This window comes from Erythrolamprus reginae, chromosome 6 (assembly GCF_031021105.1).
Source record: "Erythrolamprus reginae isolate rEryReg1 chromosome 6, rEryReg1.hap1, whole genome shotgun sequence".
Lineage (NCBI taxonomy): Eukaryota > Metazoa > Chordata > Lepidosauria > Squamata > Dipsadidae > Erythrolamprus > Erythrolamprus reginae.
Genome location: NC_091955.1, coordinates 82,225,881 through 82,243,753, shown reverse-complemented (window position 1 = coordinate 82,243,753; position 17,873 = coordinate 82,225,881). Strand labels below are relative to the sequence as shown.

The 17,873-nt window shown below is 40.6% G+C and overlaps 1 protein-coding gene across 1 annotated transcript in view; it reads left to right on the top strand.

Annotated features, from left to right (window-relative positions):
* Window positions 1–17,873, top strand: part of LOC139169784 (sodium- and chloride-dependent betaine transporter-like) — a 92,148-nt gene that overhangs the window by 61,075 nt on the left and 13,200 nt on the right. Inside the window, exons 13-14 of the mRNA XM_070756423.1 lie at window positions 6,439–6,539; window positions 17,327–17,497. Of these exons, the coding sequence (XP_070612524.1) occupies window positions 6,439–6,539; window positions 17,327–17,497 (272 nt within the window). The remainder of the gene's footprint in view (window positions 1–6,438; window positions 6,540–17,326; window positions 17,498–17,873) is intronic.

The following is a 17,873-nucleotide window of genomic DNA, read 5'->3' as shown; positions in this document are numbered from 1 at the left end:
CTCCACCCCTGGAATCTCTTGGTGGGATTCCCCGTTCGGGTTCGGCCGAATTTTGCGTAAATTTCATCCGAATGTGCCGAACCCGAACACCGTTGGGTTCGTCCATCACTATCAATCATGTTTGAAAGATGTTAAGATGTTTTCTGGGTTGTTAAATTAGTTTTGTAACTGAGGAAATTTTTTCAGCGTTTCTCACCCATTCTTGTATTTAAAGGAAGAGGAAAAAGCCAGATACTTGGGTCGATTGATTGAGTTTTGATTTTCCTACAACATAAGCAAAGGGGAAGAACTAGGTAAACCCTATGCACAATTGGGTAAAATAATGTTCTCCTCATTTACCCAAAATGACAATTGCTGTTTTGGATTATTGCAAGGCAAAACACTCATAGCTATTTTCGTATCAAAGACGTGCATCTGGAAATGATCAAGAATTCAAGTCCTTTTTTTTTTGTAAATTTTTTAATTGATTTTTCTTTAGACAAACAACAGAAACAACATTTAACATTTAAAGGAGCTACAGTTGCTCCGCTAGTTATAGAAATCTAACTAATACAGAAAAAAAAATCTAACTATAATCAGATCCATACAGAAAAACAATTAGTAATATTCTACATCTATGTTTCCATTTTGATATTATGATTCATTTCGTTAAAATCAGTTCCAATATCAATATAATACTAAAATGTAACATTCAATTTTATATTTTCATTTTAATAATATAATTAAACTAATTAAAGCCAATTGATTAAACACAGAAAACTTGTACTTAAAATTTCTTAAAATACTGCAATACTATATAATTATACACTTTGAAATCTACTTCTTTATATCTAATTTGACAATATAATAAAATATTTAAAATCAGTTACTCACTCTAAAAAACCTTAACCAATCATAATATTAGAAAGAGCCCACCAAAATATGAATGTTCTAAGTTTCCTTCGAAAACAGTTGAATTTAACTGTTAGGGTCATCTAAAGCAGAGGTCCCCAACCTTTTTTGCACCAGGGACCGGCTTTAAGCTAGACCAGTTTTCCACGGGCCGGTGGGGGGGGGGCTTTGGTCAAATGGGGGTGGGGTTATGGAGGGGTGGAGCTTAGTGACACAGCCCTCCACACTTCTCCACAGGGCGGGGAGAATCAGGAGGCTCCTTTGGCAGCTGGGGGCTGCCTGGCTTTGTGATTTTGGCTGGGGGGGGGGAGTTAGGAAGGTCCTACTTCTCCCCCCCCAGCCAAAAATTCAAAGCCTATCTGCTGGATACGGGCGATGAGTGGGACAGAGCGGCGCGGAAGCCTCTTGCAGCAGCTGCCACAGCCACCGGCTTCGGCGCCGCTCGTCCCGCTCATCGCCCGTATCCAGCAGATAGGCTTTGAGTTTTTGGCTGGGGGGGGAGAAGTAGGACCTTCCTAAGTCCCCCCCCCCAGCCAAAAACTCAAAGCCTATCTGCTGGATACGGGCGATGAGTGGGACAGAGCGGCGCGGAAGCCTCTTTCAGCAGTTGCCACAGCCACCGGCTTCGGCACCGCTCGTCCCGCTCATCGCCCGTATCCAGCAGATAGGCTTTGAGTTTTTGGCTGGGGGGGAAGAAGTAGGACCTTCCTAACTCCCCCCCAGCCAAAATCACAAAGCCAGGCAGCCCCCAGCCGCCAAAGGAGCCTCCTGATTCTCCCCGCCCTGCCTGACGCCCCAACCTGTCCTGCATAATGTCCTCTGCCGGGAGGGCAGCGCCGCCGCGGACCGGCTGGAAAACCCCAACGGCCCGGTCCGGGTCCACGGACCGGCGGTTGGGGACCTCTGATCTAAAGGTTAGTTTCACTTTAGCTGGTCAACTATATACAGTATATTGAATACAAAGCAAAAACCTTTACCCAGTTTTGGTATGAAAACTCATGCCCAGGGTATCTGATTTGGCAGGCCGGATGCTCTTTGTTTATATCACAAAGTGTAATAGCAAATGTTGCGAATAAAGACAAATGTTTCTAGGCTTGTCTTTTGCCAGCCTCGAAAATACCGCCCACAGCTTGGCCGGATTTCCCCCTGCCTGTCAAGCAGATGGTTGTTGCTAAAAGCTGAGGATTTACTGCATTCTGATTTATTCCTTTGAAAGAACTCCTAGTTTCCAGCCAGCTTGTTGTTGCTGCTGCTGTTGCAACTGCCAAAGGGGACAGCCCACGAGGATGGAAATGGGGTGGAATGTTGCTTTTTTTTGCAAAATCTAACACACTTTGGGAGTTGTTGTAAATTGGAAGCCAGGATCTGAAACCTCATCACTTCGCTAGAGCTTATTATTGCGAATGGAAATTAAGGAAGGAAACCAGTAGTAGGAATGTCGGTATTGTTTGCTCTGGCTACATCCAGCTTTGCAGATTTATTTTACTTTTTAGTGCAGAGACGATTGTATAACTTCCAGGATGGTCCTACGGCCTTGGAATTCAGTTGCTTAGCAACCAGGGAATATTCACTCTCAACAGTAGAATTGCTTTGGGAGCTAAGCAAGCGTTCTCATGTTGCCTTAACAACTGGGCACAACCCATTCCGTTCTGGCACTTATCAGTGATCCTGCTAAATCCTTAGCGGAATGAAGGACTGCAGTCTTGAAGTAAGAACGATTCTTTATTGAACAGGAGATAACGGTTTACAGAACAGAACAAGACAAAACATGGCCGTGCCTGGCAGCTATATATATGCCGGGCTGCCAGGCTGAGCCAACCAATCACCTTGCAGTATTTTCCCGCCCAAGGAATGTGGGGCGGGTACAAGGCCTAACTGTCCCCTGGACACAACAGATCCGAAGGCTCGTGGTATATTCTTTTGCTGATTAGGTTACAGAAGAGCAAAAGGACAGAGATCTCTCTCTCTTTATGCTGTCAAAATCAGGGGTTGGATCAGATCCGTTGAGATTATTGTAGAAAACTAAGCACAGGCGATAGTGATGGATGTGGAAAGCTACAGTGCAGGAACCTTTGGAGCTGTGTTTATCAACCTTAGCTCAACCAACTTCACGATGCCTAGACTTCAATTTCCAGCAATGCTGGCTGGGGAATTCTGGGAGTTGAAGTCCATGTATATTAAAGTTACTGAAATTGAGAAAAACCATTGTGGAGGGCCAGAAGTATCAAATCTCGATGAGGTGAACTTCTTTGCAGAATGGCGGGGAGAGATTGTTGCCTTTGAGTTATCTAAAGAAATAATAATAATAATAATAATAATAATAATAATAATAATAATAATTTATTAGATTTGTATGCCACCCCTCTCCGAAGACTCGGGGCGGAAATGTCAAGGGCTGTTTTGACATGGCCAGAAATAATTCAGAACCGAAAGGCAAGTGTGCTCGCATGATGAATAAGTAAGAGAGGAATTGATCCCCAAAACAATTAAGATTATAGGAATATGTCAGAGGATTTTAATACATCGTCGGTCAAATGCCAGGGAAATTAGGAGATCCAGGAAGTACAAATGGGTATAAGACCTTGGAATACTAATATCAAATGACCTAAGTGCTAAAGCCTACTGCAACAATATCACCAAAAAGGCTTCTAGAGTTGTTAACCTGATCCTACGCAGCTTCTGCTCCGGCAATCTCACACTACTCACAAGAGCCTACAAAACTTTTGCCAGACCCATCCTAGAATACTGGATGGAACCCATACCACATCTCGGATATCAACACCCTTGAAAACATCCAAAGATATTTCACCAGAAGAGCCCTTTACTCCTCCACTCGAAACAGAATACCCTACGAAAATAGACTAACAATCCTGGGTCTAGAAAGCTTAGAACTATGGCGCCTAAAACACGATTTAAGTATTTCCCACAAGATCATATGCTGCAATGTCCTACCAGTCAATGACTACTTCAGCTTCAACCGCAACAACACAAGAGCACGCAACACATTCAAACTTAATATTAACCGCTCCAAACTTGACTGTAAAAAATATGACTTTAACAATCAAGTTGTCAAAGCGTGGAACTCATTACCGGACTCAATAGTGTCAACTCCCAACCCCCAACATTTCTCCCTTAGACTATCCACGATTGTCCTCTCCAGGTTCCTAAGAGGTCACTAAGGGGCGCACATAAGTGCACTAGTGTGCCTTTCATCCCCTGTCCAATTGTCTCTCCTTTATCTCATATATCATATATATTTTCTTCCTTTCATATATCTTCTCTATTTTTACATATTATCTTTATATATATTACTTCATGTCTATTCTCTTCCATATGTATTGTGTATTGGACAAATGAATAAATAAATAAAAATAAATAAAATAAATAAATAAATAAATATTGTAAACTTAAGCTCTCTATCTGAATCTGAACGACCAATGATCAAAGCAATTTAGAAGTAAATAAAGAATTCATGGTGGGCTGGACTAAGATCTCTTGTGGGCACAAAGCAGGGGTGGGTTCTAACTTACCTCACTGCTGGTTTGCTTCCTTCTGTGGCATGTGGGCATGCCTCATAGGCAGGCGTGCTTCATACATCCATGCATGCGCAGTGGCAAAAAATCCAGCTCCCCCCCAAAAAAACAGAAAACAAGATGGCGACCGCATGCACAGGGGCAGAAACTTCTGAAAAAAAGATGGCAGCACCCACGAACCAGTGCTGACTTAACCAGTTCTGTGGTGTTGTGACATCACAAGCAGGTCGCTACCAGTTCAGGCAAACTGGTCCAAACTGACAGAAATCCATCTCTGGCACAAAGGAACTCATGACTGATGACGTGTTTGACCCCTCCCTTGGGCTCAGCCTCATCTCCTACATCACCATTGTTAACTGATGAGGTGCTTGGAATCTACCTCACATGAGATCTGGGTCTGCATAATTGACCTATCTTTCCAATCTCTCCTCCAACCCCAATTTCAGTCATATAATCATGTTTAGTTACTGTAGGCATCTCGTAAGCTACAACTTATGATAGTTTATTGCCTTTTAATACAAATGCAGAGAAGATCCTGCCAGATTCTTGGAGATTTTTTATCGCAAACTAACATGGCTCTCCTCTGAGACCTCCTTTTGCCGCACGAATCCCAGCTACATTTTTCCTGATTAGGTCCCGCAGAGTTGGCCTTCTCCGGGTCCCATCAACAAAACAATGTCGTCTGGCGGGACCCAGGGGAAGAGCCTTCTCTGTGGCAGCCCCGGCCCTCTGGAATCAACTCCCCCCGGAGATTACTATTGCCCCCACCCTCCTTGCCTTTCACAAACTCCTTAAAACCCATCTCTGCCATCAGGCATGGGGAAATTGATTCCCCTGGGCCGTTTCCACTTTACGTATGGTTTGTATGAGATGTATGATTGCTTTTTATATTAAGGGTTTTAAATTGTTTTAACCATTGGATTTGTACTGTTTTGTTGTTGTGAGCCGCTCCAAGTCTCCAGAGAGGGGCAGCATACAAATCTAATTAATGATGATGATGATGATGATGATTAGAAAGGCTCAGAAGGCCTCTTAAATTCTTTTCTTCCTTGAATTATCCAATTTCCTCTGTTGGCACCATTTGTCAGGTGATGCAATGGCTAAATCAGGCTCTTCCATATCTGCCTCTTGACAAATTCAAATTAGAAATGTCCATTGATACAATGGGATTGCCTGTCTTTATGCTAAACGATTATAAGAGTTAACAATTTATCTGGGACTCAGTAATAAAAGCCTTTTATGGCCATAAGTCTTCTTGAATTTAGTAGACATTTACTACCGAGTTGATTCCATATTAGTCTAATGTTTCAATAAAAACTGCAATGTTTATCATTCATTTCCATTTTATAAATATGCATTTTAGTATGTTGGTCATTTTGAAAGGATTAGTTCTAAAAGTCTTCATACAGATGTTGAGATAAAGAAATATGAAAGTCTTCCACAAATTTTCTACAAATTCGTCAGTACTTACTTTTTTCTGTTATCACTTTTTTCTGTTATCATTTGACTATATCTAACAATTTAGATAAAATCCCTTTTATTGCTCCTTCATACATGATCAATATAAATAATGATAGCATATTGTACAGAGGGCTAAGAGGCCTGGTTTAAAACTCTAATCACACAAAAATTGCCTCTTTATCCTTTCTCAGCCTGATGATATGTTAGACTAAAGTTCCCATCATTCAGACCATCTCACATTTGCCTAATGTCTATACAAAAGTCTTTTCTATTGCCCATGATGGCTGAGATTAGAGCAGCCATAATCCAGTTTAATTGAAGGTTAACACGTTCTTAAAAAAAAAAAAGGTAGGAATTCTAATCCAGAATTGTGAGAAATATTGAACTATTGGAAGGTTAAAGAGAATCGGTTTAAGCTATCAGATTCCTACGGAGAGTTTTAGATTGCTTTGATCTCCTAGGGAAGACATACAATTGAGAGGGGTGGCTTTTTTCTTTATCTGGTTTCTGACAGCATGAGGTTTACGTAAAGTTCTCTTTTGTAATGGTCTAGGAGCTGATCGCTTTTATGACAATATTGAAGATATGATTGGCTACAGACCCTGGCCCTTGATTAAATACTGCTGGCTCTTCCTTACACCTGGTCTTTGTCTGGTAAGTACACTGACTATGTTTTTTACACATATAGGGCAAGAGTGGTAACGATGTAGAAAATAAATTGTTCTTTAATTTTCATTGCCTGACATTACAGAAATATTACTATCAATTGTTGAATAATTCTTTCTATTATCATTGTTCGCTGTAGTAATATTTGCTAGCTATCTTTAATTTAGTTTAAATATTTTTACATGTCGTGAACTATTCCAGTGGAGAGAGAGAGAGAGAGAGAGAGAGACCTTGCAAATACAGTGATACCTTGTCTTACAAACTTAATTGGTTCCGGAATGAGGTTCTTAAGGTGAAAAGTTTGTAAGACGAAACAATGTTTCCCATAGGAATCAATGGAAAAGCGATTAATGCGTGCAAGCCCAAAATTCACCCCTTTTGCCAGCCGAAGCGCCCGTTTTTGCACTGCTAGGATTCCCCTGAGGTTCCCCTCCAAAGGAAACCCACCTCCGGACTTCTGTATTTTTGCGATGCTGCATGGGAATCCCAGCATCGCAAAAATGAGTGCTTCGCTGGCAACAGAAATCCAAAGGTGGGGTTTCCCAGCGAAGGGAGCATCAGGAGAAACCCAGCAGCGCAAAAACTGGTGCTTCGCTGCCAACGGAATTCTGGAAGCGGGGCATTCCAGTGGTGGCGGTGGATTTGTAAGGTGAAAATAGTTTGTAAGAACAGGCACAAAAATCTTAAACCCTGGGTTTGTATCTCAAAAAGTTTGTATGATGAGGCGTTTGTAAGACGAGGTATCACTGTACATCGAAGGGGTCTTTGGTGCTCTCTAAACTTGGTGGGTTTCTTGCAGACATTTCGTTACCAAACTAAGTAACATCATCAGTTTGGTAATGAAGTATCTGCAAGAAAATCACCAAGTTCAGAGAGCACCAAGGAGCCCACAATTAAACCTGAGCTACAATTATGCTCTTCTATTGGTACTCACCTCAATAGATGGCATAGCACAAAATGAAGGAGGTTTACAGGTAGATAAAATGTAATCAAGACATGGTCCTTATTTAAATAAGAACAGGGGTGAGCAGCAGGCAGGACGGGGTGGAACACAGTTCCACCAGTGGAAATTTATTTATTTATTTATCGGATTTGTATGCTGCCCTCCTCCTAGGACTCAGGGCGACTCACAGCATAAATGAAGCTGTGTGCCCAGCTCCAGCTGACCATCTCACCCTCCCATCCTCCTCCTCCTCCTCGGAAAGTGTCAGGGAGACCAGCACCTGCAGGTGTTTCAGGGGGGCCATTTCCTCCCCCCTCTTTTCTCAACAGCTGATTGGCACCCATTTGCCTAGCTACCCAACCTGAGGCAGGGGGCGACCCAGGAAGGAGAGCAGCATGGGAAACACGAAGCAAATTGTCACCAGAGAGAGCGACACTGGTGAAGTTGTAACTCAAGGACTTAACAGTTCACTTGAATGATGATGATTGTCCAAGCCACTCCCACCTGGTCACATGACCTTCAAGCCACACCCACAAAATAAGCCAGACCCACATAGAAACATAGAAACATAGAAGTCTGACGGCAGAAAAAGACCTCATGGTCCATCTAGTCTGCCCTTATACTATTTTCTGTATTTTATCTTAGAATGGATATATGTTTATCCCAGGCATGTTTAAATTCAGTTACTGTGGATTTATCTACCACGTCTGCTGGAAGTTTGTTCCAAGGATCTACTACTCTTTCAGTAAAACAATATTTTCTCATGTTGCTTTTGATCTTTCCCCCAACTAACTTCAGATTGTGTCCCCTTGTTCTTGTGTTCACTTTCCTATTAAAAACACTTCCCTCCTGGACCTTATTTAACCCTTTAACATATTTAAATGTTTCGATCATGTCCCCCCTTTTCCTTCTGTCCTCCAGACTATACAGATTGAGTTCATTAAGTCTTTCCTGATACGTTTTATGCTTAAGACCTTCCACCATTCTTGTAGCCCGTCTTTGGACCCGTTCAATTTTGTCAATATCTTTTTGTAGGTGAGGTCTCCAGAACTGAACACAGTATTCCAAAACCCACAGTGTGGCAGTAAAAATTTTGGCTGCCCATTACTGAATAAGAAGCTGTAGTTAGGGGAGTTCCAAAATAAAGGAAGTGCAATGCAATGCAATTCTCTCTCTCTTTCTCTCTCTCTCTCCCTCCCTCCCTCTCCCCTCTCTCTGTATGTGTGTGTGTGTGTGTATCAACTGTCTGAATAAATTACAAGTTCATCTTTGAGGAAATGACCTTTCAAACTTTCAGGAAGTAAGTCACATAGGAGAAGCAGGGGGACACATAGAGCAGGACTCTGTTTCCAAAGAGAAGATAAGGAGGATACGAACAGAAAAGTGGAGAAAAATCCTATAAGCAATTAAAAACTGCCTTCTGACAATTGCTTGCTGGCTCAACATCCCAAATCATTGCCCAGGCTTGAAGCCTAACATCTTTGTCTATGTAATAGGTTGAATAATTTAGCAGCCTTTTTAGCATATAAAGTCCCTTCTTGCAGGCCTCCAGTTTCAACATTGGAAACTTACAAACTTCTAAATCTAAACCAGGAGTCTGCAAAATTGGCAAGTTTAAGACTTGTGGACTTCAACTCTCAGAATAGCTGACTGGAGAATTCTGGGACTTGAAGACAACAAGTCTTAAAGTTGCCAAGTTTGAAGACCTCTGATCTAAACAATGGAGGAGATCTGGTTTTTGCAAAACTTAGGAAAGCTAATGCAGAATGACAGTTCTCTACGTTCACACGTATTGAATGCTGCTTTCAGATGCCTTAACATTGGTATTATTGCAGTCCCAATCATTAAGAAAGGCAATAAGTCTAATCCTGCTAAATCCCATCTGATCAATCTCTGAAACATTTTAATAAACCCAATGCCAAATGTCCATGTGAGAAACTCATTTTAAAAAAGAGCAAGTTTCGACCGACTAAGAAATATGTTTCAAGAGAGAACAAGCAACTATTGAATACTTATTTCTGTAAACTATCCAACAGAAAAATATTACTCTTCATCTTGAGGCTTCCTTGTTGCTGCCTTTGTAGATTTGAAAGTTTGATCCCTAGGGGAGGATTGTGGTGGAAATTATTAAAGACATCTATGGATTTCTGTCTTACTAGATTAATTATGATGCTCTACAAGATATTTATATGTCAATTGTACAGTAAACAGAGTTGTTTCAGTCCCAATTCTCACCATAAGAGGAAGAGCTGTGACGGTGCAGTGATTAAAATACAATGGCAATAGCAATAACACTAAAATTGTGTACTGCTTCACAGTGCTTAACAGCCCTCCCTAAGTGGTTTACGGAGTCAGCATATTGCCCCCAACAATCTGGGTCCTCATGTTGGAAGGCTGCAAGGCTGAGTCAAGCTTGAGCCTGGTGAGATTTGAACTGCCAAATAGCAGGCAGCTGGCAGTCGGCAGATGTAACCTGCAGTACTCCACTCTAACCACTGCGCTCCTGTGGCACTGCTGCAAGCTATTCTGCTGACTGCCAGCTGACTGCAATTTGCCAGTTTGAATCTCATCAGGCTCAGCCATTTGTCTTTCTGAGATCAGTGAAATGAGGACCAAGATTGTTGGGGGCAATATGCTGAGTGTTTAAAATGCTTAGAGAGGGCTGGAAAGATTTGTGAAGTGGAGTATATAAGTCTAAGTGCTATTGTTAATTAAACAAGGTTGTCTTCTGGCCCTCTTTATAGTTAAGTCTTTATTTAATCCATTCCTTTCATCCCCTAGCGCAGCTTGCGGGCTGGATGTGTCACGTGCTGGCCATAGCCAGACCCAGTTTAATGAAGGGTGAGGAGGTCCCAGCGACCAGTTAGGTCCCACAGAGTGGGTCTTCTCCGGGTCCCATCAACTAAACAATGTTGCTTGGCGGGACCCAGGGGAAGAGCCTTCTCTGTGGCGGCCCCAGCCCTCTGGAACCAACTCCCCCCAGAGATTAGAATTACCCCCACCCTCCTTGCCTTTCGTAAGCTGCTTAAAACCTACCTCTGCCATCAGGCATGGGGGAATTGAGATACTCTTTCCCCCTAGGCCTTTACAATTTTATGCATGGTATGTCTGTATGTATGCTTGGTTTTTTATAATAATGGGTTTTTAACTGTTTTTAGTATTGGATTATATATGCTGTTTTATTATTGCTGTTAGCAGCCCCGAGTCTCCGGAGAGGGGCGGCATACAAATTCAATAAATAAATAAAATAAATAAATAAATAAATGCATCATGTGACACTGCTAGCAAAAGTGTTTTTGTTTATGTGGATGATGTAATCAACTTTTGAAGAAATTGAAGTTGATATTCATCAGTTTCCAATGCTTATTTTGGGAGACAAAAATTAGGAATGAATTGTAGTAAATTAAAAGGGATTGCATCCACAAAGCAATGAATTAAAGTCATCCATGAATGGAAAACTACTGGCAATTTGATTGAGAAAATTAAGATCTTTAAACATCATAAAATGCAATGCCTTAGGAATTGTGTTTCAAACTTCTAATACCTGAGAAGAGTAAGAAAAAAATATATTTCATCTCATGCAGAAAAAAAAACCTGATGTAATAATTAGATTTGCCAGCCAGTAGGGAAATAATTATGTTTCCACTGCAATCTCACTTTATAATGTAGAGGAAAAATGCTGAGCTAATACTCGATGGCATGGAAATTGTGCCTATAAAGATATCAAAAAATTGGAGGTAATTCAATCCAGGTCCTTAAGAGCAATGCACCGTGTCCCTCACTGAAGCTGGACCTAGGTTGGATATTTATTTATTTTTTTATTTATTTATTTATTTTGTCCAATGCACAATGAGGGTTTTAGTGAGTATATATCAATATACACATAGTAAAATACATGATGAAGGTTATAGAGGAGATACTCATAGTAAAATATATCTAAGAAATAATAGCAAAGAAGATATAGGAATAGAATATATAGAATATATAGAATATAGGAATAGAATATATATATATATATATATATATATATATATATATATATATATATATATACACACACACACACACACACACACACACACACACACACACATATACATATATGTCACATGTTTAAGCTGAATTTGAAAATTAAGGAAGACTAGGATAGATCTATTTCGGCCTTATTTTGGCCTCATCAGCTAGCCATATACATATACATACACATACATATATATATACATACATATACACACACATATATACATATATATACATACATACACATACATATATATATAGGAATAGAATATATCAATGAAAGAATAGAAGAAGAGATATAGGAGATATAGGAGAGTAATAGGACAGGGGACGGAAGGCACTCTAGTGCACTTGTACTCGCCCCTTACTGACCTCTTAGGAATCTGGATAGGTCAACCGTAGATAATCTAAGGGTAAAGTGTTGGGGGTTTGGGGATGACACTATGGAGTCCGGTAATGAGTTCCACGCTTCGACAACTCGGTTACTGAAGTCATATTTTTTACAGTCAAGTTTGGAGCGGTTAATATTAAGCTTAAATCTGTTGTGTGCTCTTGTGTTGTTGTGGTTGAAGCTGAAGTAGTCGCCGACAGGCAGGACGTTGCAGCATATGATCTTGTGGGCAATACTTAGATCTTGTTTAAGGCGTCTTAGTTCTAAACTTTCTAGGCCCAGGATTGAAAGTCTAGTCTCATAGGGTATTCTATTTCGAGTGGAGGAGTGAAGGGCTCTTCTGGTGAAGTATCTTTGAACATTTTCAAGGGTGTTAATGTCTGAGATGCGATATGGGTTCCAAACAGATGAGCTGTATTCGAGGATGGGTCTGGCGAAAGTTTTGTAAGCTCTAGTAAGTAGTGTGAGATTGCCAGAGCAGAAGCTACGTAGGATTAGGTTTACAACTCTTGAAGCCTTCTTGGTTATATTGTTGCAGTGGGCTTTGGCACTTAAATCTTTTGTTATTAGTATACCAAGGTCTTTAACCGAGTGGGGATTATCTGTGATAGTTTGATTATTAAGTTCGTATTTGAAGTTTAGATTCTTCTTCCCAATGTGTAGGACAGAGCATTTGCTAGTTGAGATTTGGAGTTGCCATGTGTTAGACCACTCAGAAACAACGTCAAGGTCTTTTTGGAGAGTAGTAGTGTTATCGGTGGTGTTGAAGAGTTTTACATCATCGGCAAAGAGGACACAGTTGCTTGTGATGTAATCGCAAAGGTCATTGATGTAGAGAATGAAGAGCGTTGGTCCCAGTACACTACCTTGGGGAACACCGCTTTTAACTGGGACAGGGGTGGATATGGTGCTTCCTATTTTGACCACTTGTTGTCTGTTTGACAGGAATGCTGTAATCCATCTGTGGAGGGATCCTGAGATGCCATAGGATTTGAGTTTTAGGAGTAGTTTGTCGTGGACCACTGAATCAAAGGCTTTGCAGAAGTCAATATAAATTGCATCTGTAGATTTCCCTTGATCTAGATGAGTTGTCCATATATTTTTGCAGTGGAGGAGCTGCAGGTTGCAGGATAGCTTTTTTCTGAAACCAAATTGTTTGTTAGAGAGCAAATTATTAGTTTCTAAATGGAGAGTAATTGATTTGTTTATAATTGATTCCATAACTTTGCATGGGACACAGCATAGTGAAATTGGTCTGTAGTTATCTACAAGAGAGGGGTCTCCTTTTTTGAAGATGGGGATGACCATTGCTTTCGACCATAGCTTAGGAAGTGTGCTGGTTCTGAAGGATTTTTCAAAAATTATGCTTAGTGGTTCAGCTATGGCAGAAGAGAGCTTTTTTAGGAAGTATGCACATAGACCATCTGGTCCGACTGACAGAGAAGGTTTAAGGTCACGTAATGCTTTTTCAACTTGGTCTTCAGTGAAGTCTACTTGGGTTAAGTCGTTGAGGGAGTTTGAGATGCGATTGATAAAATTGGGGGATGAGCCATTGCTGTTAACAAAGACAGAGCCAAAGAAAGAGTTGAAGAGGTTGGCTTTGGATGAATCATCATGGTATTCTTTGTTGTTGGGTCCTTTGAGAGGTGGAATTGGTCTAGAGTCTTTGAGTTTATTGTTGACAAAGTTGTAGAAAGCTCTATTAGATTTGGTGCGTAGGAGGTTTTCCTCTTGTTTGCTGTAGTAGTTAAGGCATTCTGCTTTTATTTGATTGCAAATGCTTTTATATCGGCTTTTGAAGTTGGAAACTTGTCCTTTTTTGTTTTTCCTCCAGAGAGATTTTTTTCTTGTTTGTAATTTTCTTATTGAGATGGGGAGGTTATTTTTTTTGTTTATGGTACATGTTAGAGGTACATGAAGTCTGATAATAATTTTCATTTCGAGTAGGAATGTGTTGTAGAGGTCATCAGTAGTGTAGCATTCAGAGAATAGAGTTTTCCAGTTTAATGTTGAGAGGTGGGCTTCAATGAGTTCGTAGTTCGCTTTTTTGAAATTGAATTTCGGTGTTGTATTATTTTGGTGGTTCATAGTGTGGCTTAAGTTGAGACTGAAGTTTATCATGCTGTGGTCGCTGTTGGAAAATGGTTCTGTTATTTGTAAGCCATATATTGCACTTTTGCTGTTGCAGAAAATGAGATCCAGACAGTTATCAAGTCTGGTATTGTTAGTTACTAGTTGGTCGAGTCCCAGATGGGTGACGGTATTATATATAGTAGAATGGATGGTTTCCGTGCTGCATTCATTTAAGGACCAGTTGATGTGTGGTAGGTTGAGGTCTCCAAGGAAGATAATGGGGTATGGGCAGTTGGTTGCCCACGTTAGTAATGTGGATAATTTGTTAGCATGTTCGATGTCGTAGTCCGGGGCTCTGTAGCAGAGTAAGAAGCGAATTGTGGTATTTAGGGATAAATCACAGACAATAGTTTCAGGTACCAGTAAATCCTGTGCAACTTTGAGGATTTTTAGGTTCAGCGATTTTTTGTAAAATATAGCTACTCCGCCTCCTCTGCGGGATTCGCGGTCTGAGCGGAAAACATGGTAGTTTTTTGATGTGATAATGGAGTCTGGGTAGGAAGCATTTAGCCATGTTTCACATATAAAAACTATATCAAAATTGGAGGTATCAAGTAGAAGGAGGAATTCTGATATCTTGTTGACTAAACTTCTAGCATTTAATAGTTTACATTTGAGATTGGTCTTATGTTGGGGATTGGTTTTGGGGTGGTCAGAGGAAGTAAGGGGCACGCTTTCCTATTCTTGGTTTGAGGTGGTAGGGTTGTCCATTTGTTGTTGTGGGATGGTGGTCTGGCAGGTGTCAGTTTGATGTTGTGAGATGGTAGGTTGAAAGTTAGACCGGAAGATGTGGGGAGAATTATGGGTTTTGGGTTTGATGCTTTCTGTGCGGTAATCTACGTAAAGGTTTGTTTCACCAAGTTCATAGCGTCTCCTGAGTTCTGCCCGTAGTTCGCGAGAGCGAATACGTTGGAGGAGAGAAAGATCTGGTCTGGATCTGAGTTTGTTGAAGGACTTGTTATTTCTGGCAATGTGGTTAATGGTCTTGATGAATTGCTGTTTTATTTGTTCAGTTTTGCATACTACTTTGCAGAAGCGGGGAGCTATTGAGCCATCGTTATACTTGTGCTCGGGTCCAATTCTGGTAACTTCCAAAATGTCTTCTTGGGCAAATGTTTGTGCATGTGAGTGATGTTGGTGGATGATATTTCTTATTCTTGTTATATCTGATTCATGACTTTCATCAAGACCAAAGAGGATAGCATTCTGGCGTTTTTGTTCACGTTCCATGGCATCCTTGACTAGGGTAGAGATATCAGTGGTAGAATTAGTGGGTTTTGGGAGTATTGGAAGTGGTTGAGGTTGAGGTTGGGGTGGTGGAGTGGTGAGTGGTATTTTGTCGGGTGGAGTCAGTGTTTGGATATTTTTCTCCATGGATGAGAGTCTTAAATCAATACTTTCTTTCAATTCTTGTTGTGTTTTAAGAAGTCTTGGTTCAATACTTTCTATTAAAGTTTTTTGGGTTTTGATGGCTTCTTTTAAGGTATTAATCTCATCAGACAGGTTGCTAAGTGTATTTAGCTTGGGGGCGCAGGATGTGCACATATAAAAAAATGAAGAGTTTGTTTTTAGGAAGGTGTCAATATGTTTAGAAATATTGAAGCAGCTTTTGTGAGCAGACTGATTGCAAGTCTCACATTTTATGAAACCATCATGATCATTGATAATGTCTTTGCATTTAAAGCATTGATGGCTGTGATTATCAATTGTTGCATGTTGTTCTTTTTGGTCTTGTTGTTGTACATTCTTTTTGATTGGCATTTCTGCTTTGATTTGAGCAGTTCTGTGCCAGCGTCTGTTTACCAGGGTGTGTGTGTGGGGGGGTGATAGTGCTTCAGGAAAGTCTTTTGGTTGCCCTGCTTGAGTTTCTGGCTTCCTGCTCAGTGGGCCTCTTTATGACTTTATAGCGGCAATTAGGAGTTTGTAACTTTAAGAGAGAGGCAAATGGTTGAAACAGGCAAGAACAATGGCTTTCAAATGCCCAGTAAGCCCCCCTCTTCCTTTGCAGCCAGCACCTAGTAGTTTAAGCTTGCCTTATTAGCCCAAATGATGAGAAAATGTTTCAGTCTCCCTTTGAATGGAGCGTTTACAGATCCTTTTGTTGTTAAAAGGACTCCTAGCGCTTGTTCAAACTAAGGGTTTCTCTCTTGGTTATTCACTTGGTTTACAAGTATCAGATGGCTCCAAGCCTTGGTTGATAGCTCGGCTGATGGCAGGGTAAGCCGCACCAGGATTTTCCAGTTGATATATTTTCTAAAATTAATTTGGGGGGAAAGCTGCCTATTGCATTGAGTAAATCCTTGTCAACAAGTATGATTCCTCATAGACATATACCATAGCTTTAGACTTGACCTCTTGTGGATTCTCAGGTCAGTCTGAGAGAGCCTTACAAGTGACCTAGATTTACAGAAGAAACGCAGAAGCAGAATTTTTTGATCACTCCAACACTGACCTTTATAACCTGTCTCTGTTCTCAAGTATTTATATAAGAATCCCCCTCTCTTTCACAATACAGCTTTAATTCTAGTAAGGCTTAATGACAGGCTATTGGGACTTTTGAAGAGAAAATATAACAATCTTCCTTTTCTCAATCAAATCCTTCCTTGCGGAGTCAAAATAAAAATATTTGCTGAGTTGCCCAAATAATCATACATGACATCTGGATTAATATAACCATTATGGCTTCCGGCTGTACCATGGAAGAGTCCTTGACTCTTTAAGGTGAACTTCAACCTTTAAGGTCAGCTTCAACCGCAACAACACAAGAGCACGCAACAGATTCAAACTTAATATTAACCGCTCCAAACTTGACTGTAAAAAATATGACTTTAACAATCGAGTTGTCGAAGCGTGGAACTCATTACCGGACTCAGTGGTGTCAACCCCTAACCCCCAACATTTCTCCCTTAGACTCTCCACGATTGACCTCTCCAGGTTCCTAAGAGGTCAGTAAGGGGCGTGCATAAGTGCACTAGTGTGCCTTTCGTCCCCTGTCCAATTGTCTTTCCTTTATCTCATATATCATATATATTTTCTTCCTTTCATATATCTTCTCCTCTATTTTTATGTATTATCTTTATATATATATTATTTCATGTCTATTCTCTTCCATATGTATTGCGTATTGGACAAATGAATAAATAAACAAATAAATTGTTAATATGTTAACAGTGCCATGTTGAAAGACCTTGATTAAATGTACTTTTTTCTTCCCCTTAATTATCTCTTACAGATGTTTCTAATGTACTGCTGCATAGCTGTCATGCTGTCTTTTCTTGTCATCCTCAGGCTACCTTCCTGTTTTCCCTCATTAGATACCAACCCCTCAAATACAACAATGTTTATGAATATCCTCCATGGGGGATTGCAGTGGGCTGGGTGCTGGCACTGTCCTCTATGATCTGCATACCGTCCTACGTTGTATTCAGCTTCCTGAAAACCAAAGGATCTTTCAAAGAGGTAAATAAGAACAGACCTTCTCTGTGGTCACAAAACCTTTGTTTTGTTATTTTACATGATCGTTCATAAGAGATAGAACTGACGGCTTCTTTCGGGCAGTGTGCATTAGTGAAAAAGATGTATTCTGTATCCTAGGAGTATTGTTTTTCTGTGATAAAATAAGAGCCACAGCATGAAAGCTGGATTGGCGCCTCTTTATAATGGAAGAAAGTCAGATGCCTTCTGATACATGAAAGAACTAACTAACAAAAGAAAATTTGGTTATTGGTAATTGTAGAAGACTAAACTGTTAGTGTAAGGGTGTCAAACTCACGGCCTGTGGCCTGAATATGTCATGCGCTGGCCATGGCCACTCCCATTTTAGCAAAGGGGGGGA